At 47.0% G+C, this 27,057-nt stretch overlaps 1 protein-coding gene across 2 annotated transcripts in view; it reads left to right on the top strand.

Annotated features, from left to right (window-relative positions):
- Positions 1–17,103, top strand: part of COP1 (COP1 E3 ubiquitin ligase) — a 689,508-nt gene extending 672,405 nt beyond the window's left edge. For both annotated transcript variants that reach the window (XM_085601600.1, XM_085601601.1), the window contains exon 20: positions 16,721–17,103. In XM_085601600.1, coding sequence (XP_085457726.1) covers positions 16,721–16,738 — 18 coding nt within the window. In that variant the 3' untranslated portion in view covers positions 16,739–17,103. The remainder of the gene's footprint in view (positions 1–16,720) is intronic.
- The last annotated feature ends 9,954 nt before the right edge of the window (positions 17,104–27,057 follow it).

Raw genomic sequence — 27,057 nt, 5'->3', positions numbered from 1 at the left:
CTGCAACAACCATAAGACAGAAACAGATATAAACGGTTATAAGGACCTATAGAGTACATAGATGGTAGAATTCTACCATAGTGCAAAAACAATGGATATGTGCAGGTGTATAGATACATGACAATAGCAATGCGTACTCCTACGATGTTAACCCTAACTAGATGTATCTAGCATGTATGTAGGTGTATAGCCAAGAATCCCCCTAGGATAAAACATACCCCATTACCTAATGTAAGAGAACGAAGGACCCCGTCTTGGTCTCGAGATGGACACCTCGCGAGGGATGTCAGAGCACTGCGTGCTTGAGTGTCTGCATGCAGGAACCTCAGCGTCTTGCGTCAGTGTGTCAGCATGGTGGTCTTTTTCTCCTCTCTTGCCTGCAAAGATATGGTGTTTAGATATTCAAAAGGTACCCTCGGGGTTCTACCTTGCTGTGTCATATCGGCCGAGGATGATGATAGTGATGAACCTTATACACAGTTATTATGCAGAAGATGGCAATCCAGCTGTGATTCTGAGAATCCTCATGCATAATAATTTAGGCTAGTTTCGGAGAAAACCACATGACATTTATGAAGCACCTAACTAGGTATAAGGTCCACACCAAAACCGTTATGTGGTACAATGGCGGGGTAAATATAGGTGCAAGGTTGGGAGACTACCCAGGCCTATATTGGGGTACATATCGATTCATAACACAGCAGTCCACACCTACCAACAAATCTACACCTCCTTTTGAGAGGTGGCTGTAAGGGACAGAAACAATAGCAGTAGCTAGTCCATTCCCCCTCTCTTCTGCTGGCTCTGCCACTTAAAAACTGCATTGATTCTTCCTCCCTCATCACCTTTCAGTAGTTGGTAGGAGCTTTCATTTTCTGGCAAATTAAGAGTCCACCAAATTACTGGGTACTCAGGTTTCTGGCCAATTGAGAGTTCATTAAAAAAGGTCACTGGATACTCAAGTTTGTTAGCAAGGGTTAAACCCTTTCCTTTCTGTCCGCTCCACGTCTTCAACAAAGTTTACCCCAGCACCTACCTAAATCTTGGAGGTTAAAATTCTCACCCTGATTCACAAAGTGACAATAGAAGTAGTGCCTTGGAGTTGGGGATACATGGAACTTTATTCTCTGTACATCTTAGTGCCCAAAACATGGACAGTGGTTTCAAACCTATTCTATACCCAACACTCTTATGTTTATCTACACAAGTTAAAAATGTCTCTGATTTAGCTCTTCTTGGCCCTGGATCTGTAGTATTTGATTGTGTCTCTGGATCTCCAGAACACATTTTGATCTGCAAATTCTACCATCTCACACGTGTTATCTTTGCTTCATAGTGGAGTTTCAACACTATCACTTTCCTGTTCTACCCTTTGGCCTTACGACCACTCCACAAGTCTTCACCAAAGTGTTAGCTGTGGTGGCAGCCTCCCTCAGGAGATTCGTACTCCTTGTTTTTCCATACTTAAGTGATTGTCGAGTGAAGGTTACGTTCCCACACTAATTTTAAGCTATTTGGACCGCACCCCAACCCTACTTCATCGCTTTGGCTTCTCCATGAACCAGCAAATGTCCCATTTCACCTCAGCTCAGCAGTTGAAATTAATGGGAGTTGTCATAGACAGAACCTTTGGCACGCTGAATACGAAGGCAAATGCCTGTCTCTGGAGGATTACAAATGGGAGCTCTACCCGATGTGAAGGACATGATCTTTTGACATGTGCATGCACAGACCTATAGGAAATGACTCAGAACAGGAAACACCCTCTGTTCTGCACCCTGTGCTTTCCCACCACATGGTTCACTGAGTACACCTCCTGGTTCAGGGCCCGCTCCAATATACCACTTGTATATCTTAAGAACTTTAGAATGTAATCGACGACGACGAGCCACGAGAAGGTACTTCCTTTGGTAATCGCGCTCCTTCCAGCATTGTCTATTTGAAGGCGCCCTACACCGCTCGTGTGAGCTCATGGAGCGATAACGATTAAATTCTAAAGTTCTTAAGATATACAAGTGGTATATTTTTCTACTCCCATAACAGGGAACAAAGGACATTGTTTGTGACTATCAGGCATATGTACATTTATTCTATCACCCATTGAGGTGTAACCGGGATAATTTTTTGGTCCCGAGGAAGAAAGCCAAGGGGATGACTTCTGAAACATGTCGACCTTGTAGGAGGTGACTCATTATAGTACACCATCTAAACCTCCCCACTTTTACTATTCTCAGCCAGGGAAGACAATAAAGTATTTTCGTTCCACTAGCCAGAGAATTTTTAACCATCTCACATTTTCTTTTCACGATCCCACGCACTACACATACTCATCAATCACTGAATAAAGTGCTCCTGCGTCTACGTAAGTCGTAGCACGCCCCGTCCCGTAGAGGGGCGGGAAGACCCCAATGATGAAGCATGACACTGAATCAGGTTTCAATGTGTGAGGGATATGTTACAATTTTTGAAACATTGTCCTTCCCACAAATTGAGAGAAGGAGCTCTGATCCTTTTGCACCATTTTTCACGTATGACTAAACACTTCAAATAAAAACAAAAATAGCAGCACACACATGGGTGCATATATATTCACATAATACATGGTAGAATCCCTATGTTGGATAACAGTATCAAGAGGAGGACGATTCTACCTTTTTCCTCTTCACTTCCTCCTTTGATTTTTTGATCACTGATAATCATAGGCAGAGCAGGGTTTATCATCACCTGCTTCGATAGCAGTCCATAACATTGGACAGGTGGGCTTTACAGATTTTCCGAAGGAGCTACTCGCGCCGCTTCAAGACCACCCCTCCCTCCAAGCCACCCACTTACGACAGATGGATGAAGGACTACCTGTCTTTTCTCTGACAGGAAGTGATGACTCTTTTTGCCAAAGGAGCCATAGAGAGTGAGCCGGCACCAGAAGTAGGTTGTGGTTGCTATTCCTGCTGCATTCTAGTCTCTTAGAATGACGGAGTCCTTCATCCTATCCTCGACCTACGCTCTCTCAATTTCTTCCTCAAGAAGCAGGAAAGGAGAAATTCAAGATGCTGAGTTTGGTTCAGGTTCTGTCTGCCTTGGACCCGGAAGACTAGATGGTAGCGTTGGACTAGCAGGACGCCTACTTTCACATTCCCGCCCTGCCTGCCCTCAGGGGTTACCTGTGGTTCACGGTGTGCAACGAGAATTTTTCGTTTGATGTGCTCCCTTTTGGCCTCACCAGATCCCCTCGGTTGTTCACCAAGGTGATGGCGGTGGTTGCAGATCATCTGCGGAGATCAGGGGTACCAGTCTTCCCAGTTGGCACAGCATCAGGGGAATCTCTCCGGCATGGTCCAGATCTCGGAAGGAACGGCAAGGGCCTGCAGTGATGGTTAACAAACTGTGATTGGGTCAGTTGCAGACCCCTCTCCCAGATCTGACAGTTGTGATAGATGCATCACTCCTGGGATGGGCGGCCATCTAGGAGAGGTGGAGATCAGAATACTCTGGTCTCCGACAGAATCCAGACTCCACATCAACCTGTTGAAGCTCCTTGTGATCTAATTAGCATTGGAAGCCGTTCTACATTCCATCCAGGAAAGGATAGTGCAAGTGTTCATGGATAACACCACCGTCCTGTGGTACTGCAACAAGCAGGGCGGGGCGGGGTTGTGGACCCTTTGTCAAGAGGACCTACATCTGTGGACGTGATGTGAACAGCAGGCCTTATCCCTGGCTTTCAGCATATGGCGGGTTCTCGGAACTCCAGAGTGGACAAACTCAACCGAAGGTGCCTAGTGGATCACAAATGGCGTCTCCATCTGGAGGTGAGGTGCAAGTTCTCAGCAGTAGGGAAAGCCGTGGTTATATCTGTTAGCCACTGACAAGAATACGCAATGTAAGCAGTTCTGTGTGCTGGAGTTTCCAAGGCGGCTCTCGTTCGGAGACGCTTTTCATCTCGAGTGGAGTTCGGGCATCCTGTACACCTTTCTATCCATACTACTTCTGCCCAGATTTGTCAAAAAGATCAGGAACGACCGGGCCCAAGGCTTCCTTGTGGCTCTGGACTGGGCATGGATAGTCTGGTATCCCAAGCTGTTGAGCATGGTCATTGGTTCTCCAATCAGGCTGCCCCTTCAGGAGGATTTTCTGTCACAGCAGCAGTGAAAGGTTCTCCACCCAAACTTGTCAGTGCTCTGCCTTTTTGTGTGGAGATTGAGCGTTGACAGTAGAGAGCCTTCGACCTTCTGCCCGAAGTCTGTAATATTATTTTGGCTGCCTGGCGTCCCTCTACTGAGACGGTTTACGCCTGCTGTTGGGCTAAATTTATGGCATGGTGTTGAGAAAGAAAAAACCAAAGGAAATGATGGACGGAGTGTTGAACATTGCAAGCACTCACCCCCAGTCAACTGATCTGGGTTTAATCCATCACCGTTCTTTAGCCCACTCTGCCACCCCAGTTCCTACATGGCCATATGCAAATCAGTCTGACCCTGTGCCTCATGGGAACAGTCCAGTCCGAACTGCCAAGCCATGTCTTCCCTGGACCGGAAACAAGCTTCCTAGGACCGGTTTCAGGCATTTCAGCCGTCTTCAGCCAGGCTTGCTTGAATCCAGTGGCAAAGTGAGCAAGGGACTCACGTCTGAGCATACCCTGCCAACTTATGGCGAACAAAGCAAAAACCAAAGGAAATGATGGACGGAGTGTTGAATATTGCAAGCACTCACCCCCAGTCAACTGATCTGGGTTTAATCCATCACCGTTCTTTAGCCCACTCTGCCACCCCAGTTCAGACATGGCCATATGCAAATCAGTCTGACCGTGTGCCTCATGGGAACAGTCCAGCCCGAACTGCCAAGCCATGTCTTCCCTGGACCGGAAACAAGCTTCCTAGGACCGGTTTCTGGCATTTCAGCCGTCTTCAGCCAGGCTTGCTTGAATCCAGTTGCAAAGTGAGCAAGGGACTCACGTCTGAGCATACCCTGCCAACTTATGGCGAACAAAGATGGTGTTGAGAAAGATACATTGATCCCCTTTCTGCCCCCTTTTCGCCCCCTTTTCTCAGGTGCTTCTGTTTAGGGTTATCTCTCTGTGATTTCTGCTTATCTTTGGTTGCCTGACCAACCTTCCCATTTCCAATAACCTATTGTACATAGCTTTTTTAAAGGTTTGCAACATATATTCCCTCCCACTCTTTTCGTGAACGCCCCAGTGGTATCTCAATCTCTTCCTCACCTTCCTCATGTGTGCTCCCTTTGAGCCTCTGCACAATTGTCCACGCAGGCTTGTTACCTTCAAGATGTCTTTCCTGGTGGCAATAAGCTTTAGGCCTTGTTATCCAAGCCTCCTTATGTCAACATCTAGCCAGATAAACTGGTGCTTCATACAAGAGCTTCCTTTCTTCAAAAGTTGTCACTCATTTCTCGTAGGCCAAACCATCACTCTGCCTACTTTTGATGCTCTGCCTCGCCCCTCTAAGGAAGAGGAGCGACGACACCATCTGGACCCAAAAAGAGTGATGTTGTTCTACCTTGACTGTACAAAAGAGTTCCTGGTGGGCAACCAACTCTTTGTGGGGTATTCTGGAGCAACGTACGGACCATGCAGAAGCCTACCATCGTCCAAAGGATCGTTCTTTGCATCAAAATCTGCTATGCATTGGCCAAAAAGCAACCCCCTGAGGGTTTGCTTGTTCATTCCACCAGAGCTAAAGCTGCAACTACTTCTTTTGCACGTGGACACCCGGTCCTGGATACCTGCCAGTCAGCAACGTGGGCCTCATCGAATACCTTCACCAAACATTACTGTCTGGGTGGTCAGATCCGTAGAGATGGGGATTTTGCCTGTTCGGTCCTACTGATCTTCTTCTTGTGAAAATGGTCTGCAGACCCAGCTCTGAGAAGGTATTGCTTGGGTATCTATTCTAAGGTAAGGAATACGCATCTATAAGTCTCTATCAGATGAACAAGTTACTTAGCTTTGGTAACGCCTTATCTGGTAGAGACTCTATCTAGCTGCAGATTCCTTGCCGACCCACTCATCCTCCCCGCTCTGTGAATGGATTTCTAGGGATAGGGTACTTCCCTTTCAGGGCCCTAGTTTTCCACACCAGTGGTCAGCGTAATTCGTGGCTCTGCACTTCTGGCGTGGAAAGTCTTAAAATGTTACTGATGGCAACTCGCAGGGGTAGTGCCTATACGTCCCTTCCGGCGCAAACGACGTCCACACAGAGCCGGACGACGCCATCTACTGGCGCACAGGGTTACTGCTCTTGAAAAATTTCCTGATCCTGTCTGACGCCTGGGGAATATTCTAAGGTAATGCAGCCAGACAGTGTCTACTGGATAAGGTATTACTGAAGTTAAGTAACTTGTTTTTCTACCCACCGGAAGTTTGAGCAGTGTGTTTTAGAGATTTTCTGTTTGCCAGCAGAGGTAGCGAATGTCCTCCTACCTGCTCACGCCAGCTACGAAGATGGTCTGTGTGGGCTACTGGGTTCAGTTTGTTTTTTATTGCAAGTACACAAGTTTAAACCCCTTTGAGGCTCCCATAGCTGCAGTTCTGTACTACGTGTTTTTCCTTTCCCTGGACGGCTTAGCAGTCTCCACAATTAAAGAATATTTGGCTGCCCTTTACATTTTTATAAGTTCTTGACCAGTCTTCCTTATTCAGATTACCTTTAATTGTAAGGTTCTTGAAAGGTATGTTGTATTTCTTTGTCATGCGTTTTTTGTTCTGAAGTGCGACTTGCACATAGTGTTGACTTTTCTCATAGCATCACCATTGAACTGATTCTAGTGGCCTTCTGGCGCTCAAAACTGTAGATGTTGGTAAATATGTTAACCTTTGGGCTTAGTAAGTTGCAGGCCCTGTTTTTCCAGTCCTCATTTACTGTTTTCTACCCAGCGAAGGTGGTTTTGCACACTCTTATCCTTTCTTCCGAAAAGTTTGTTCTCCTTCAGCCTACCTAAGCATGAAATATTTGTAAAACAATCCTGGTGGAAAAATAATAATTCCCATGAATTGTTTTAATGACTATATAGTCATTGTTACAATTCATAGGAATTATTATGTTCAAGGCATGTGAACTGTAGATCACATGCTTTGCATACTCCTGCCATCTAGTGTTGGGTCCGGATGTTTGCAAGTTATTTTTCTTCGAAGAAGTCTCTCCAGGCACAAGGTAAGGTGATTCCTCCTTACGGTGATAGTGCACATGTGCATCGACTGCATTGTTAGATAGTTTTTTTTCCGCCATCGGTTTCGGGCATGAATTGCTGCGCTCCGTTACAAAACCATTCTTTGTGTTCTCCTCGGTGCGCAGTCCACTATACCCGCGTCTGTATTGTTTTATACGCGTATCCCACTTTTCCGCATATCGTATCAGTCAAAGAAAATTTCAATTTCGATCGGAAAACTCATGGAAGGCCATCAGGCCTAACCGCGTTGGTCCACCTCACAGTTGATGGGACACACTCCATTCAAATTCTGCCCTCGGTGCCAGGCAAAATATCCGCGCACCGACTCGCACAAAGTGTGCAACTTGTGCTCATCTCCAGAGTACAACGAACAAGACTGCGAGGCGTGCAGATCCTTCCGCCTCTGGCAAACGAATAGCTGCCCAGGCGGCTAATCATTGGCGCATCGCCAACATCCAGGCCCTCTTAGCCAGGTATGATAGAGTGCACTAGGACGAAATGGAGCAAATTGCTCCAATATCTCCCAGATGAGCACAAAGCTAAAGCACACAATTTAGTACAAGAAAGAAAGCTCTTCTCCAATTCCTCTACTATATGTGCCTTAGACCAACACTGCAGCTCGAGAGATTAACACTAGTGTGTTACTCAAGAGACACGCCTGGTTAAGGATTTCCGGTTTCAAACTTAAAGTCCAGCAATTAATTTTAAACACCCCGTTTGATAAAGGCTATCTTTTCGGACCCGGAGTTGATCAGGAATTAAAAAAAATGAAAAAAGACACTGAAATAGCTAAGTCTATGGGTGCTCTATAGTCCCCTTCTAACTGGGGCTCCGAATCGTGGAGCGTCTAAGAACACGTCCTCAGACACCAATGTTTCCTCCTATAAAGGCAACAATCCAACTTCCTCCACAAGAGGTTTCTTCAGACGAGGATATAGAGGAAACAGCGGCAAGGGTAAAGGAAAGGGTTCCACACCCCATAACTCCCCTTCCTCTAACAAGGAGTGAATTACATCCCTACCCTTCCCTCTGATCAACCAACACCTGTCGGAGGACTTCTTCTACAATTCCTCTCCATTTGGCAATCTATAAAAACAGACAAATGAGTGTTAGGAATTATCCAACATGGTTCTTGCTTGGAGCTTACCACCAATCCTCCAAACATTCCACCTTGTTCTCACAAACTGTCACCAGAACATTTGTACCTTTTCAAACAGTAAGCCCAATCTATCTTGCTAAAAGGAGCCATAGAGCTGGTACCATTACAGTATCAAGGGTCAGGCGTTCACTCCCTGTATTTCCTAATTCCCAAAAAGGACAGCTCGTTAAGACCTATTTTGGACCTCAGAGAACTGAACCTCTACATACTGTCAGAAAATCTCCACATGGTGACACTTCAACAAGTGCTCCCACTTTTACAACAAAGTGACTTTATGTCTACTCTAGACTTAAAAGACGCATATTATCACATTCCAATTCACCCCGCTCATTGCAAATATCTCAGATTTGTGAAAGCGGGTCAACATTGCCAATTCAAAGTACTACTGTTTGGAGTCACCACTGCTCCCAGAGTGTTTACCAAATGCCTGGCAGTAGTCACAGCTCTTCTGAGAAGACAGCATATCCACGTCTTCCCCTATCTGGACGACTGGCTCATCAAAGCCAGCACTTACCAAAAGTGTCTCTAACAAACTCAAGCCACAATTTACTTACTGCACCAACTAGGATTTGCTGAAGTCCCATCTGCAGCCTTCAAACACACAGACTTATTTGGGAGCCACCATAGACACTCAAAAAGCTGTAGCCTCTCCCATTGCAGCCAGAGTTCACAGTATTCTGTCTCTTCTCACTCAGTGTCAGCCCAAGCACTCAATAGCAGCAAGGTCATAGAGTTTGATTATTTACACTTACCAGCAGTATGAATATCCTAAAAGAAGCTAGAAAGCCTACTATTAGAGCATGTTATGCAGCAAAATGGAAGTGACTTGTTATCTATTTTAACAGTAAAAATATCAATCCTCTTGATGCTTCTGTACAGAACATCATCTGTTACCCGTTAAATATACAGCAGTCTGGACTAGCTTGATCATCCATTCACTTACATCTATCAGCAGTAGCTGCATACTTACAAACAGACAACACTTATCTCTATTCAGAGTACCAGTGATTAAAGCCTTTATGGAAGGATTAAAAAGGTTGATACCACCAAGAGTTCCACCTGCACCAGTGTGGAACCTAATGTAGGAAGCTGGCTCTGTATATACTATACCAAAGTGAGGTATAGTGTGCACAGAGTGCAGTGGAACCCCTAAGGTAGGCAGAGGTAAAGTTAGAAAGCACCCCACTCTCTATTTGTGGTAGTGTGGTCGTGCAGTAAGGCAGTATCAGAGGACAGTGTTAAGCATTTGTTGTACACACTCCGCAAATGAATTCACACACTCAAAGACTGAATTTCAGACCAATTGTTTTTGTATAAAAAATATTCTTTTAGTTATTTTATTTCCTAGGACCAAGCAAGCCTGGCACAGGTAAGTGATAAGTACTTTGCAGTAAATATACAACTGAAATACAGTATGGATTGAAATGGTATATGCACTTTGTTTTGACTTACAGTATTTGCTGTTTCGACGTTGGGTGCCCTGTTGTTTGCAGTGGGGAACCTCTGGTTTGCAAAGGCACTGCAGGTTTGGGGACTAAGGTCTTCTGGGTGTGACCACCACTTTGAGAGGTACGTTGGGAAGTTAGGGGTTGGTTAGGCACCGTCGGTTTGGCTACCCAAGGCCATGGGGCGTCTGGTGCAGGGGGGCCTTTTGGGGTTGGATCTTCTTACCAGCTCCTGGTCGCGGTTGGGGGTACCTTCCGGATTTAGGCTGCAGGCGTCAGCTGAAGCTTTGAGGCAGGTCGGGGGTTGCCGGATCTCGGGTTAGAAGCGCCGGGGGAACCTCCTCGTGGTGTTTGCCCGCTCGGGCCGTGGACGGCGGGTGCAGAGTGGTGCGGATTCGCCAGAGCCAGAGGTTGCAGATGAACAAATTTGGTGTTCACGGGAGGCAGTCTTTGTGGTTGAAGGCAGGCAGGTCCTCCGGGGTTTTCTAGGTTGCTGGCTCCAGGACACACCAGGATTTCGCAGGAGCAGGTTCGAGGTGGAGACAGGCTGGTAGGGCTGGGGCCAAGTCAGTGGGCGTCTTCCTTTTGTTAGCTTCTGCACGGCTGTTCGGTTTTTCTTCTTCTTTTTTTGAAGTTTCTTCTGGTCTATTTTCTTGGTTCAGGGCTGCCCCCTAAATACTGTATTTAGGGGGCATTTTAAGGGTCTCGAGGTCAGTAGCCAATAGGCTACTGACCTTAGGGTGACTACACCCTTAGTGTGCTCACCCCACGTGGGGGAGTGAGAACAATCCCTATTTCTGATTGGGGAGTGCCTTCCATCTGCAAGATGGCGGGCACTGAAGAGGGGGCTTCACCTTGCCTCCCCCACTTGAGGGGTGGAGTTGGCAGAGGTGGGCACACCTTCTGGGCTGGCAAGTTTTTCCCGCCTGTCTTCCCACCTAAAAGGAGGGGAGACAGGAAGGGTACCTGCTCCTGATAGCAGGAAAGTCTGGGGGTTGCATTACAAAGGCTGCCAAGCCTTTGAAGCTCCCCTGCCACAGATGGCTCTTCCTGGCCTGGGGCGGTGTGAACACCTCCGCCCAGGAAAGGCTTTGTTTCCAGGGTCAGGGAGCGAAGGCTCCCTCCCTCGGGGTCCAGAAATATGTCTTGTGGTGGCAGGCCGGTGTGTACCAGTCAGGGAACCCACCATAGGCAGGTCTCTTTTCAGGGGCATCTCTAAGATGCCCTCTGTGTGCATTTTTCATTAAATCTCACACTGGCATCAGTGTGGGTTTAATGTGCTGAGAAGTTTAATACCAAACTTCTCACTTTTCAGTGCAGCCATTATGGTGCTGTGGAGTTCGTAATGAAAAGCTCCCAGAACCATATACTCTTAATGGCAACACTGCACTTACAATGTCTAAGAATGGACTTAGACACTGTAGGGGCACAGGTCTCATGCACCTGCATCCTCACCACTGGAATAGGGTACCCAACTAGAGGGGTGACTGATCTATGCCAGGGCAGTGGGTTGTAGGCATGGCACACAGGGATGTGTGCCATGTTGACTCTTCACTTTGTTCTGCACCAAAACACGCAGCCTGCAAAGGCAGTTTGTGTGTAGCGATACAGGGCCTCTAAGGGTGGCACAATAAGTGTTTGCAGCGTTGGAGATCTTCCCTGGTCACAGTGCCCTGGGTACCTGAAGCACCATTTACCAGGGGCTGACCTGTGGCCAGAGATGCCAACTGGGTTAGTTTTGGGGAAAGAACAGAGTCCCTGGGAACCTGATTGGCAGGGACTGAGGGCACCTCAAGTGAAAGTACGTCAGTAGTCTGGCAAAAAGTGTGGGGGGGGCAGTTACTGCAACAGAATCCCACTTTCCTACTCCTAAACATAGTTCTTTCAAGGCTAATGGGTCCACCATTCGAACCAATGCATAGGTGCCAATTACAATTCTTCTCATAGAAGGTTGCTTTCCTCATCACAATAACTTCACTGAGGAGAGTTGGTGAACTCCAGGCATTAACTATACATAAGCCTTTCTTTCAGCTTCATAGAGACAAAGTGGTTCTTAGCACCAATCCAAAATTTCTCCCTAAAGTATTTTCTGCCTTTCAAATCAATCAGTCAGTTGAGTTACCAGTGTACTTTCCTCAACCTGATTCTGTTGCAGAACAAGTTATACACACCCTTGATGTAACAAGAGCTCCACTAAATTACATTGAAAGAACACAAGAATTTCACAAAACAAAGCAACTTTTTGTTGCTTTTTCTCCACCACACAAAGGCAATCCCATATCTAAATTAGGCATTGCAAGATGGATCGTAAAATGTATCCAGACATGTTATCAGAAAGCAAAAATAACTTTGCAAATACCCCCTTGGGCGCATTCCACTCGCAAAATAGGGGCTACTATGGCCTTCTTAGGGAATATTCCCCTATCTGACATCTGTAAGGCAGCAACATGGTCTACTCTGCACACATTCACCAAACACCATTGTGTAGATGTGTTGGCTAGGCAACAAGCTAATGTAGGCCAAGCAGTACTTAAAACACAGTTTCAGACAACTGCAACAACTACAGGTTAGCCACAGCTTTGGGAGTATACTGCTATATAGTCTATGCAAAGCATGTGATCTACATCTCACATGCCTCGAACGGATAATGTTACTTATCCAGTAAGCATCTGTTCTTGGCATGTAGAGCTGTAGATTCACATGCGCCCACCCGCTTCCCTGGTCTCCTGTAGTTGTTGCAGTTTCTCAGTTTCCATACATACGCATGGTCATCTCTATTCTACACTTACTAACTCCATTCTCACCCTAAGCGGGAAAACCGTGCCGTTGCCCAATGCTTACTATCACTGAAAGGAGGAGTCCCCTTACCTCGTGAGTGGAAAGACTTCTTCAAAGAAAAATAACTTGCAAACATGTGGACCCAACACTAAATGGCAGGAGTACGCTAAGCATGTGAATCTACAGCTCTACATGCTAAGAACAGAGGTTTACTGGGTAAGTAACATTATCCTTTTCCACTAGTATTGTTTTAACAAATATAATGCTTAGGGACCATTGTTACTTTAATTACTCATTAGCTTTGGTCCCTAGTGATCCTTGGGCATCCCTTGTTCTTGAAACTACTAGCCTTCAACATGCGTCAGTCACATTTTCTTCTTTCTTACCCGCCTCACCCTATTAAAGGAGGCACAGCTGCACATGCTTTATACTAGGCAAGGTATGTTGCCTCCTGTTAGAAATGGGATCTCTGGTTGGCTAAGGCTTGCGCCAAAGCCAGGCAGAGACCACCACTCTAGTCAGGGCAAGGGAGTTACACGCCAAAGATAACCCCTGCTCACCCCCTTGGTAGCTTCGTACGAGCAGTCAGGCTTATCCCGGAGGCAATGTGTAAAGCGTTTGCGCAACACGCACACAGCAACAACATACTAGGCACACCGCAAAAGGAACTCCACACAAGGTTATGTCAAAAATAGCCTTTGTATTATCCAGAACACATTAGAGTAGTAATCACACAATGTACACAGTGCCAACTGGCACTAGGCAATATTTACAGGGGATTATTTACAATCGGGCCCTTGTCAGAACCATCAGAACAGGTAAGTAAAAGGTAAACCACAACCAGTAATCACTGGTACCTAACCATTATATCACATTAGACATAAACCCACAGTAGGCCCAGACCTTACCAGCATAAACACATTACGCAAAGGGCCTCCCTAGCATAAACACATTATGCGCTAACCATCCTAAACATAAACACCTTATGTCATAGGCATCACAAGCATAAATCACATTAGGCCCAAACCTCATTACCATGAACACAGCACGCTACCATGACCCCAGGCTAACCGGCCTTCCGCTGGGGTAAAAATGCCCTATGTCCCGCAAAGTCAGGGCTTTGTGCTGCCAATGCAGCAATCTCCCAAAAGGTGCGCAAATGATCAGGCCTAAACGTAGCAGTTGCCCACTAATTGCTGGGCAGCTGGGAAAATTAGCCCTGGCACCACCGTGCCTCCTGAACCCCTCTCTGAATAAAAACTGCCCAATCGTTGCTGGGTCCCGCAACGGCGGTGCCACTGAGGGAACGGATCCCCCAACGTTGCAGCTGCCCTCTGTCAAGCGGGGCAGCTGCGGAGTGGCTACCTCCGGGCAACGCTGGGCCTCTGGAACCCCCCTGGCCCTAAAAACAAATGTGGCACTGTTGGAACGGTCCGCTGTCAGGTGCGGGCCGCTCAGACAGCAAGAAGAGAAGCCTCTACTCACCGGGCTCCTTCGGCGCTGACTGCTCCGGTGGGCTTGCTCCTCCGGTTGACTTGGCACCTCGCGGGGCTCTCCTCAGTATACGGGAGCCCCACCATACCTCCGGGTCTACCTTGCTTCACCTGGGCCCCCTCCTGGGACCCGGGACTTCGATGAAGAGCCGGCAAGGCTCCAGACTCCCTACGTCTCTCTCTTCCTGGATCACAGGGGCGCGGGGTAGGCTCTCGTCCACTTGCTTCCATCGTGGAGCGCCCCGCCCTCAGACAGGCAGCTCTGCCTGGCTTCCGGGTCGCGCTGGTTGCGGCCGGCAGCAGCTTTCTCTTGGCAGAGTGCGGGCGGGCTCCCGCACTCCAGCAACCACCACAGCGGGGTAGGCATCCACTTTTTAAGTTGGCCCGAAGCGGGGTAGGCACCCGTTAAAACGATCCTCAATTGCGGGGTTGGCACCCGCTTCACGCAAAGCTCCGATGTGGGGTGGGCACCCGCCAGATATGCCCTAATGCGAGGTGGGCACCCGCCCTTAAAATATGTATAAAGCGGGGTAGGCTCCCGCTCGATGTAGCAGAATGCGGAGTGGGCTCCCGCTGGAGAAAACAACGCAGGAGGAATCCCACACGCCGGGATTCTCTCGGGGCACGTCACTGCCCCACGCTGCCAGGCCACACGCTCCTCTCCAGGTCTCCTGGTAAATAAAATATGGCGCTTAGCCTGTCTCCCACCTGACGCAAACAGGGAGCAGGCAGCTCTCCTTTTCCAGAAATGCGCAGCCAGGCAGGCCAGAATGCAGGGACCCCCAGGAGACAGAAGCTGGGTCGAGTGTCGGTTCCTCCTGGCAGAGGGTCCCCCCAAGTAAGTACAAGCACAACCAGCTTCATGGGGTCACAGCCCCTTAATTTATAGGACATTTTCCGTTGTCTGTAAGCACAGGGCTTGGGGAAACTAGTCCCAACTGGTCCTGGAGCACTCTGTTTATCAGGTTCCTCTTTCCTATTGTTAGGTGGGGTCTCGTCATCAGACACACCACAGGGAGGCGGAGCCAGCATTCACTAGGGCAGGTACAATCCTATTCAGGGGCCAGGGACTTCCCCTCCCACTACTCAGAATGCAGGTGTCCCTATTCAGCCTCACGCTGACTCACCCTGCCTCTCCTGGAGCCACACACACCTCCAGCTTCTGTCACTCACAAGCCAGACATGCAATTCACATCAGGCAGGCAGACACATAGCACACAGAAATGCCAACTTCTAAAATACCCATAATAAATCCGCGCACACCATTGCGCAGCATTTATTCTCACAATTTCATACATACCAGACTTGACCACACTGCTCCTCTCATAACAGGAATTACCACTGACACACATTCATCAGGGAATCGAATCCCCCATGCATTCCTATGGGAGGGCAGGCCGATCTCACTCAATGTAACAGAGCGCACGCACTTTACACTGGGCAGCAGTGCTAAAATGCCTGGAGGCCTAAAACCACCAACACTACACAGGGAAAAGGCTAGGAGACAGGCAACAAGTTTAGGGGTGACCCTGCAAAAAGAGTCAAGTCCAACACCTCCTATTATAACCGCACGAGTTCAATGCAGTTGCATATCGAAGGCTTCCTAGGTTTCGCCCACATAAGGCACATCAGTGACCCTACGTACCCTCTCATATTTCCCCAAAAAAAACCTCCAGCCAGCATTCTTGCTCACTCTTCCAGTTCTCTCACCAGGTACATCCTGGGTGCTGATATTTACGTAGCATAAGCTTCAATTTTTCGGCATACCTTTACTAAAGATGACATTTTGGCACCTCGAACACGGAGTGATTGATTCTTTGTAAGAGCCTTATGAGGATTTCCTTGGCTAAGCTGCGCTACCAAGTCTAGCTTCCCAGTGGACACTGCTAGGGGACTCATTCGTGAGGTGAGGAATCTGCAGAAAGAAGTATCCATCAGAAGAGGTTGTTTTCTTCGGTAAAGGTAGTTCTGGTAGGTGTTTTGTCTTCCTGCAGATTCTTCACCCTCCTAATCTCTGAGATAGTTCCAGAAACATTAATGAGTGGTGATAGTTTGCAGTTGTTCTACTGCTCTATTGCCTGCTGCCGTTTAAGCTTTTTTTTGTTCCTCGCTACTCGCCTTGGTGGTGTGCAAAAAAGAAAGAATTGGGGCCAGCATGCCAAGTGTGCTCTAATCAGGCTGAAAATGTTAAATCCTGGGGAGGCAGAGGGGTTATTGAATTGGTGTGCCTACTAGATCCGGTCTGGCACCTGAGAGATATTACTAAAGCAAGGAATGTCCAGGGAGATCTAGAATCAATTAGAAATACAAGTATCAAAGGTAAGTAACTTATGCAATAGTACCATATCAGTTATGCTTTGAGCTAAATGAAAACAAGTTTGAATCCTCATGGATCAAGGCGGTGTGACATTGTGTGAAGACAGCCTCTAATAACATCATTAGATGTTTCTGCAGTCTCTGCATGACAACCATGGGAGTGTTGAATCATCTGACTGTCACAGGCAGTGGATAGCATTAGCTTACAACATACATCACAGTTTCTTTTCAAAGAGAGAGACTTTCAGGTGTCAATCATCCAAATGCCTCTGCTGGAGGGTTAAGTGAATTTGCATTTGTCCTTCCTCTTTGTCGATCTTATGCCTCTTCTCTGTCCTCTCACCCAGGTGCTTGAGCTCGTATGAAGAGATCTACATCAGTGGATAAAAGCTACCATTTCCTGCTAACCTCAGAGTCGCTGCTTCAGTCATACAGAAACCGTGATGCATCGAAACCCCTTGGAGCTAGTTGGATTCCATGTTGCTGACGCCCATGGACATTTTGTGAAGGGCTTCAGTACTACAGGGGGTGAGGAACAGTGAAAAGACGTATAGGCGGCATCAACATTTCAGGCTAAGCCAATGGATTTTTTGAGCGTGCTGCTAGGAGGAAGTGCGAAACGGGTGTCGCGGACACCAACATTTTTATGCTGATGGGGGTGCTAATGGATTATTTTTCAGTAAGCTCCAATAAATAAAAATAAATAAATTAATAAATAATTGTACATGAAGTCCCCGACTCCGTGTGAAAGATTTATTTTAAAAAGGGGGTAAAAAGTTGTGTGCTTTTGGTGAAGCAAGGCATCTTAATTGTGATGCTTTAATATTGGAAGTCTTGGCATTCCAATGTACATACCAGCACTCTGTTATCTTGGTTTTTCCAGTCTTTCTGATCACTGCAGACATTACATTCTATTTGTAAGCAGCTAATTCTCGCTTGGTCTGCGTCTAGTGTGTATGTTTTAATGAGCATTATACATTTTAAAGTATTGAGTATTTTCCCTCCATACTACATTGCATGCACAGCACTTACACGATTTTTCCTAATTTTGATCACAACAATATCATGGTGCTTTCTATTTTTTTACATTGCTGTAAATAAATATACTAAAAATCAAGTCATCTGTTTCAGCATTCTGTACTTTTAGGCTAAGTTCACTTTTCTTGAGTAATGGACTGCCCAGGCCAGCATGCTGCACCTCAGAGTTTACTTTGCACAACGGTGCACTAAAATAAAAAGAGTTCCAGGTTTGTGTACGGGATGTCACCCAGACAGGTGAGGCCCCACCCATGCCTAGACTCCACTTCCTGACCACATTCCCTGGCTAGCAGGATCAGAGTCTGCCCCATCTCATGATTGCATGTGATGGTGTTTTGGCATAGCTCCTACACTCCATGGTGTTCACAGACCTTTTCTGGAGTTTTTTCTTGCGGACATGACTGTCATTCTGCAGGCTTTCCTCTTCATGACAGCTAATTTATTTTAACCTGGCCCAATCAGGGTTGGCCTCAGGCGTAAGCAGTCTTTTCCTCCAAGGGTCTCGGACTTCTGTCATGCTCTTTGGTCCCAGTGTGGTCAAATACTAAGTCTTTCACCATTGTCTTTTTGTACTGGGTCCCCTGATCGGAGTGTACCATCTGCTGTAACACCAAGATCTTCTCCGGCATCTGTGGGACTTATCTACCGGGTCCCTTAACAAAAGGCATCCTATTATTTCCTCATCAATCAGTCTCATCAATGGTGTCATTTAGAGTCATGTCACTTAGGTCGTGCATTAGAGCTCTTTTGAGTAGTTGACATGGTTTCACCTGAGGTGATTGGCCAGGCTAGCTGGCCCAGTCCTAGCCACAGCAGCCATTTTGGGGTCAAGCACTGTTTCCTCCTGTCATGGCTATCAAGGATTTATAGTAGCTAGCCTGAGGTGCTTTTTAGAACAATGCACTCTCTATTATTTCATTTGAAGTGTTCAGCTGACTATATTCCAACCCTTTCAGGAAAGATCCATAACACTTCTTCCTAAGTTCGCTCCTCTATGCATCCTATGAGGTCCTAGTATGAGTCTCTGTGGGAGCTTCCTAAGAGACAGGGTTGTGGTGAGTGGCCAGCCTTGCCATCTTAGCGTTTTCATGGCTTCACATGTAGGCCACACGCCAGGTATTTTGCTTTCTGTGAACTACTTGGCCTGCTACCACCCCAATTCTCTTGTACGATGTTTGTGCTGGGATTTCAGCCTTTTGTTCTGCTTGGCATAATACCAGATAGCTAAAAATCAAAAAATCAAGTGAAAAACTATCTGGTTCTAAGTGGGGGCCATCACTCTATTGGGCGGGTGGCCCGCACTTGGGAACGAAGCAGTGGGCACAAACCCTAGGGCTCCATATTAAATCTGTTTTTAAGATGTCACCAACCAAGAGGTATGCATGGGCTTTTGGGCCACTAATTCACTCTGAGTGGATTGGGGGAAGCTGGTGGCTGGGGTTAGCTGAGGGTGAAGAGGCACCAGGACTGACGCTTTTACACTGTGGTTGTAATCCTAATTCTGATGGTAACTGTTACCCGCAGAATCGGGATTCCCTCCCATGTTATAATGTGAGCTTTAATGGTGCTCTTCCTTCTTGCCGCAGTGCGGGGATGTTACTATCTCTGAGATCCTCTTCCTGAGGCAGCTGTACATGGTTTTGAGGTGATTCTCCACCTGCTTTTATTTACTCATGGTGTCTTCTAGTGCTTATGGTTCCTTCCACTTCCCGGTCTGTTGGAAATGCTTTATAATATTTCCATTATTGTGGAGGATGCAGGATTGGATGTAACAGTGAAGACAAGTTGCCCACCTGGGCAGATTTGTTCTGGTAGACCTAACTCTTACTTAATCCAGACAACCCAGCGGCTGGTCCCTCTCATCAGCCTAACTTCTGCCCATCCTTTAAAAAAGAAATTTGTGTTTTCTGGTCATGAAAACAAGTGGGTATGGTAAGAACAAGGCATGGATTCTAGTGAACCCAGTATGCCTCCAGGACTTTGTGTGTGATTTCTTTTTTGTTAGTATTTTTATGCTTGGCTAAAATGAATGTGTCCTGTCCTGGACATTTTATGACTCTAGTAAAGGGAATTTAGGAAAAGTAGTGCAAGAGTCACTGCAGGTGAGTAAGCGTACACTTGCATGTCTCTTCCCTATGACTTTAATTCCACATGACGTTTTATGTAGCGCTGTTCTTTCCTAAGCTTACCACTGGTAGATTTGATAGATGTTTTATCTTTTCCCCGGAGCAAGTGTCTCAATTTTGCTTTACTTGATTAATCGGGTTGACCCAGTGTTTTTTTGGTAGTATTTAGTAACTAGTCTTATTCATAACATTGACCTATTTTTACTGCTGCATAGTATAGTAGCATCTAGTATATTATAGTAAGGATTTTTTTTCTTGGATATTTTTGTTCTGAGTGTTTTTTCCTCGTGTGTAAAATTTGCATTCAGCATTCAAGTCAAGTCAAAAAACACTTTATTCGATTAATTAAAATCATAAAAGTATGCTATACATATACAAAAATATTAAAAATCTTATAAATAGCAATTATACATTGCATTCAGCATTCAAATACTGAGTTTCTACATGTAGGTATCTAATAATTGCATTTGATCAATAGCATTCAGATTTTCAAGACTCTTAAATTTGCGAAATATAATATTTCATTTGGATCTCCCAAATAAGTGTGCCTCTAGGATCCATGTTTCATAATATCTATCATTCAATGTATTTGGTATATTTGAGCGTTGAATTATCACAGTTTATCTCATCCATATAGTTTTCCGGATTTGTTACGTGTGCATGTCACTCTAGAGAGTGGTGAACGTGAACACTGGGCCCTTCTCAAATTCACCCAGAGATTGGATTTTCTCTGGAATCACTCCTTTTTCCATCAAGGTTTTCGTGGATACAAGTCCGAATGCTACTCTTTTTCTTGATTGTGTTACATTTGTTTTCATGTTTTGTCCTTCAGCCCTGTTGCATCCATTGTTACTCTTTCAAGCTTTCTCCATATGCATCAGAATGTCCTCCAGGATAGCTTGTGAAACGTAAACCCTTCTCGCCTTTAGTTTCCTGTGCACCCACCAGGCTCGCGGCTTCCTCTGCACTCATGACGCTGTCAACGCTCCTAACAACCGTTATTAAACAGGAGGTTGGGATTTCCCGCCTCCACTTCGCTTGCCTCATTCATTCTTTTACCCTGTGGCGCAGTCTTTCTTTTTACTGCTTTCTAGTTCATTGCTTATGTTTGCAAGTAGAATTTTGATTACAGTTAGCATTATTCTTGGCAAGCTGTGCTGGAAGACGAAGATTGTTTAGTTTTTAAATCTGGAAATTGAACCCCCTCACGCTGGTGAAATGTTTGATTAAATGCAGGTTAAGAAAGATTACCCATTGTAAAAGCTTCAAAGCAATCGTTAACTATGACTTTTACATAAGCCCTGATTGAAGAACAGTTGGTTTTGCAGTGCATTGGTAGGGGGCTTCAGAAACGTGCACTGCTATGTATGAGTTCATTTTCCATTTCTCCTAATTGTTAAGATTAATTCCCTACCCTAAATTTGCCTATGCTCCTAGTCAGAAATTGTAGCGCCCTCTGGTCAGAAATATGCATCATTATTAATATTGTTGTTGGTCTGGTTATCTGTTTGGAAGTAGAAACATTACAGTCCTATTCCAAAAGATCTGGGAGTCATTCCATTTTATGTGAGGTCTAAAATATGTCCAAGATTAAATATTATTTGGGAGTAAAAAATCTCTATTACAAAAAAGTGCTGGACTAGTATTTAGGTGAGGTGCCAGGCGAAATGCTCCTGCTTAAGAAAAGAATGGCAAGCAGAGTGACCTTTAGCTTTGAAAGAGTTCCTGACTGAGCATAGACAGTGCAACTTGGGACTCTGGGAGATTGAAGACATTTAAGTAAAAAAATGGAAGCCTGTTTCCAGACTCTTCTTTGTACATTAGGTTAAAAACGGAAGTAAGTTTGCCCGCCACTATCTTTGCAGCTAACTTCAATGCTTCTATCGGGCATGGGTCGTACGGGGTTCCTGACTTGCTGTGCTAGGGTTTTAACTGTTTAAAAAGTGCTTTAGGCAGGTTTTTAGCCTCTTGAATTGTTTCTGTGAACTACTTTTGTTTGGTGCTGTATAGCAGCCGTTTTTATTGAGCCAGGCTCTGTTTGTATTCTTATTTGTCTTCATCTTTGTATTCCTTCCTCCAGCTTCTTTCCCGGTGTTTACAAACAAGTAATAAGTAGCTTATCATGCATCACTCTAGTTTCAAGCCAGACCGTTCACGCCGTCTGACGATTGCAGTATAACCTCTCCATGTCTTGGTAAGGGAATAGCCATGTGAGGCCCAACTGCTTCATCTATGCTACCTTCGATACAGTTGCTCTCCAGAACTTCCAGGCTTGCAAGCAGTCGAATGGTGCACCGATCCGCAAAGAGCAATTGGATTTCATCATCAAGAAGAATTAGGTGGCAAGTTCAGATACTCAGTCAGCTGATGCAGTAACAAACACCCTTTCTGCCACTGAAATAATGATATATTACCCATGGTCATCCCTCATTCTTGCGAGTGTCACCCTGACCCCATGCAAGTGGTGTGACTATTCTGGGACAAGGTAAAAGCAGCTGATTGGAAAAACATCAACCTCACTGTTACCACAATTGGTTTTCTTTTGGATATTTCTAACCACACCTCACCTGGGGTAATACTAGATCAGGAAAATTTTAAACACAATTGCTCCCTCGCTGGTAGTTGGTGCTGTGTGGCTCCGAGATGACTTCATTCCATCCCAGAAGTGATGATGGAGTTACATGTATTTGCTACCCCCTGTGTGTTGATGTCCGTTCCTTTCTTTCTGTGCTTTTGTATGCAGGTCCAGCACTCGCTGCCAACCTTTTCCTCATCAGTTGACCAGTTTTTTGCTCCCGAAGTCTTATTGATGTGCCACCTCCCAGTCCAATCCAATTTTGATAGAATCAAGCCTTTGTCACAGATCTGAACACCAGTTCTCCAGCAACACTTGGGTTCAAGTCTAATCAGAGTCAACCAAGGTTTGGAGATGACTACAATGATGAGGGAGATTTTTACATGGATTTTCAAGAGACTAGTGGGTTGGACTCTTTCTCGAACACTTGATTGTGTTCCCCCTGGTCTATCAATGGAAGATATTGCCTCCTGGTAATAAGTTGGGCAGTGAATGTAGTGTATTTCCAGCAATAAGAGGTGGTTATCGACTTCCTCGTTGATGACTTCCTTTCTAGAGGGCGGACCCGATTCCCTGGGTAAAGAATGGATACTTTGGACAAGACATTTCTATCCCTTGAATCCCTCTGATATCAAGAGTTCTCCTGAAGATCAGAAAGACCTAGAATGATAAGATCATGGATGCTCCAACATGAGCTCACCAGTTTTGGAACTCAGATCTGCGTCATGCAGAGAAACCACTTCTATCCATATACTAGTCGAGAGTCCCACATACCTTCCGACCATCGCCCAGCTTGAGTTTATGGTTGACCTTTCAATGCGTATAACCCCCTCTGAGAGCCAGGTGCTATTGGTAACTTCCAGAAAATTCTCCACTGAATACCGGTAAAGAACAAAATTGCTACGCTTCTGGAATTGGGCACTTCAACAAAGAACTTCACTAAGCTTGGATTGTCCATGATTCCATCGTTTGTGCCACCTGGCTCACATCGTGGTGCTGGTTAATAACCTGAAACCTACCTACAATGGATGTAAGGACTTGCCCGAGTAAGGTTGGAGAGTTGTTCTAAATGTTCAACGAGGCCATGAAGAGACATCTGAGGGGACTGATGTACTTATTCCCTCTGCTAAACCACCCCAGTGCCCTTGGGACCTTAAGATGTTAGTTGCCACGCTGATCAACAAGACTTTCATACCAGTGACATCATGCTTCATTAAAACCCTTTCCGAGGAGGAAATTCTTAAAGGCGGTCACCAGGTTTCACTGGATTAGGTTGGCTTATTGGACTCCCCTTTCCTTCTTCACAAAAGTTATGTCTAAGATTGTTTTAACTACTTTCTTGCTGAGACGGTCTTGCACAGGTTGAACATAAAATTAGTTTTGCACCTTTATAAAACCAGGGATGGATGTTCACCAAACCAAGTATTCCTGACGTTTGGGGACAGTGGTGCCAGCCGACAAGCTCCTTAGGCCATCATTGCCAGTATCAAATGTCACGCATCGGCCATTGCTAATTTCTTTGTGGAGAATAAGTTCAGTCTGGTGTTAGGGTACACTCTTCCAAGGCTAAGGCAGCTGGTGGCAATTTCCAGGCAGCGCATAGCATGTGTGTATGCTGGTTGGCTATATGGCTTAACACACACTTCCAATACTAAGTTCTTGACTTCTGTGTGGAACGATGCTAAATGTGGCCAGGAAGTTTTGAGAAACATCTTTGCCAAGATTTAAGCTTCCCTGTGTTACCTTTTTTGTCCTCCTCCCGTTTTCATTCACTGTAAACTCTACCCAAAGATTGGAAAGGGCAAAGAGGCAACATGGAAGAGTGGCGTAAAGTTACTTTCACAGTAATTCTACATGCTCTTTCCCTTTATCAGCATCCTTCCATGGTTCAGTAATGACACACCAATTTGCTCCTTTCTCAAACTGAAGGGATCTAGTGGGGACATACATGCAGGGATGGGGGTGTATTGCTTATGGGGTGCATATGTAGTACCACCAAGCAAAGCTCTGTACTTAAACAGCTATAGAACCAGTATCTGAAAGAAACACTTTAGTGATAGATTCCTTACCTTAGAATTACCCCCATGCATCAGACTGAATCTGGAAAGTTTTCATCAGCAGTACCCCTGCGTGTCGGAAGGTGGCGTTGTGCGCTCCGCGTCCGTCGTGGTCACCGAGATAACGTTGCGGCAGCTACTTAGACGCCGCCCTCGCGCACTGACGTCAGTTCTTTCTTTTTCCGCGCAAGCAAGCGTAAATCCGAAGAGAGCGGTACACCCAGTCATTTTTTGACTGAGTTTTTTCGAGGCCTTTTGTCTCTATTTGTGAGTCGATCGACTCCTGGTGCAGTAGGGATGTCCGGCTTTAAGTCCTGCGGGGACTGTCATCTCATGATGTCGGTGACGGACCCACACCGCACCGCGTGTGTCTTTACTGCCTGGAGCGCGAACACGACCCCAAGTCGTGCTCCGACTGTCGGGCCATGGCGCCGAAGACTTTGCGGAAGCAGTCCCGAAAGTTTCTTACAGTCCGGTAGTAGGCTCCACGCCGCTCAAGGTTCCGGTCCCGTGGGAGGTTGAGGGACCGGTTGTGGAGCCTCCACCATCGTTCTTCAGGAACGAAGTCTTCGCACTCGGGGTCAGGTAAGACAAAGCGTTCCAAGAAGTCAAAGAAGCGCCATCGCTCTCAGACTGCCCCTTGCCCGTCGCAGCTGAGGGTACGGGTGGTCCCTCCGGCGGAGCTTACGCAGTCGCCGCCAGCCTACCCGCCCTTCCCAGGCCCGTCAGCAACTTCGGCCCAGCTGCAGGAATTTCTGCCAGCCATGGGTCGCCTCTTTGGGCTGTCGGGCCCCGACGGTGGGCCTTCGGGCTCCACAGGCCTGACTGGGGGTTCTAGCCCTTTACTGGTGGCGGCTCCGGCATTGCTGTCGGCTCCGGCGCCGCAGGACCCCATGGATTCAAGCATGGATCCCAGTCGACGCAGTTTGACCTTGTGACACCTCCACCGATGTCGACCCCACCGGCACCACCTCCGACGTTGCCCGGCCCAACGGACGTCGCCCCCGGTTTCAGCCCCGATGTGGATACGGTGCCGGAACGGCGTCGCTTGATGCCGATTCCGACGCCGATGGGGGATTTCTATCCCTATGTCCAACCTCCTTATTTTCGGCCTGTTTATCAGCCTACGGAAGAAGGGTAGAACTGGGAGAGTTCTGAGGACCCTCTCACAGCACAATGTGAGTTTGACCCGGACTGGGCAGAGGAGTTGGGGGATACCAGTGATCTTGACACCTCTCCTGACCTTGGCATGCTGTCTCCTCCTACCGTGGCTTCTGAGGAGGGTGCAAGTTAGGCAGTGGTGTTGCGTAGGGCGGCCGAGGCCCTTCACATCGAGCTTCCTACAGTGGCCTTCTGATGGATACATCTGCCAGTGGATTCCTCACCTTGTGAATATCCCCTGCGCCAGCAACATTCAGAAACTTTTGTAGCAGTCCACGCCGATGAGATCGAAGACGACGTCACAGAGACACGGCTCCGCTCGCGACTCACCGGCTCCATAAGAAGACCTAGTCGGCGTGATGACGTCAGTTCCCTTTTTTTCCGCGCCGTCGACGGATTTCGGAAATCTCTATCTGTAGCTTCACTGTTACTTTGTTTCTGCTTCTCTTTGTCTTCTTCTGTGAAAATGTCGACAAAGAAGTCAGGATTCAAACCCTGTCGTGAATGTGGGAAGCATATGTCAATTACGGATCCACATGACGACTGCGTATGGTGCCTGTCATCGGACCATGATGTAGAGGGATGTTCTTGCTGCCGCAACATGAGTTCCAAGGCTCTCAAGGAGAGGGAAGCAAAGCTCTTCATCGCAAGGATGAAGAAAGAGAAAAGAGGCCGGAGAAAGTCGAGGACGAGGTCAAGGTCGACAGGGAGGTTGGTGTCGAAGTCTACTTCGGGGCATGCTTCCAAATCCAGGAAGCACAAGAAGAAGAGGAGGCATACCTCTCGGTGTCACTCGAATAAGAGTACGACTCCGAGATCGAAGTCGCCCACTCAACGCCGTAAGGACTTTGTATCTCCCTCACCCGTTCCGGATCCACCTGTTGGCCTGTCTTCACCTGTGGCTTCACCGGAACATTCTCCGGCTCCGGTTCCGGCTCGATCTCCGACGCCGGTTCCATCTCCGGCTCTGGCTTCGTCCCCGGCTCTGGTTGAGGAGCTTCCAGTTCCGGGTGAGCCTTCGGCCCCGCAGATTCCACCGTCGGCGCCGGTTGACCCCAGTCCGGTGATGCCTGGACAGTATCCTGCGTTCCCTGGACCAGGTCAGGACCCCACGCATTATCTTAATGCAATGTACGGGGTATTCTCCAGAGCCATGTACCCCTCTGTTGCACCTTCGGGTCCTATGGGTCCTATGGCCTTCAGTTTGGGGGTTCCTCAAGCCTATCCTCGGGCCCCCTTCATGCCGTTTTTTCCGGCGACGCCGTCTTGGCATCTACCGGCGTCGAGGACGTCGACGCCGCTCCCTTCTTCACCAGCGCCGACTCGACCTTGCTCGACGTCGGCTTCTCCTGTAGATCCACGTTCGACGCCAGCACTGGCGCCGTCGGATTCGATCACGGCGCCGCCGACGCTGGTTATAAGAATCAGGTCTAGGAGGGAGGCTCAGAGAGTGTTGGATGAGCAAAGGTACCTAATGAAGGAGGTAGAAGAAGGGGAGCTCATGGAGTCAGATGATGTTTTTGAGGAGTTGAAGGAGGCTAGTGGCCTCGACTTATCTCCTGAATGGGAGATTACTCCTCCTTCTGATGCACCTTCAAAGGACGTGGCACCATACCATGCGGTCATAAGAAAAGCAGCTGAACTTTTAGATCTGCAGTTGCCTTCAGCTGAATTCAAGTCGAACATTTTAACGGAGGTGCTGCACTCTCCCACTACTGTTTCTGAGC

The sequence above is a fragment of the Triturus cristatus genome, chromosome 4_2, assembly GCF_964204655.1.
Source record: "Triturus cristatus chromosome 4_2, aTriCri1.1, whole genome shotgun sequence".
In the NCBI taxonomy this organism is placed as follows: Eukaryota; Metazoa; Chordata; class Amphibia; order Caudata; family Salamandridae; genus Triturus; species Triturus cristatus.
The sequence above is the reverse complement of the archived record's forward strand: the minus strand, read 5'-3'. Positions and strand labels throughout refer to the sequence as shown.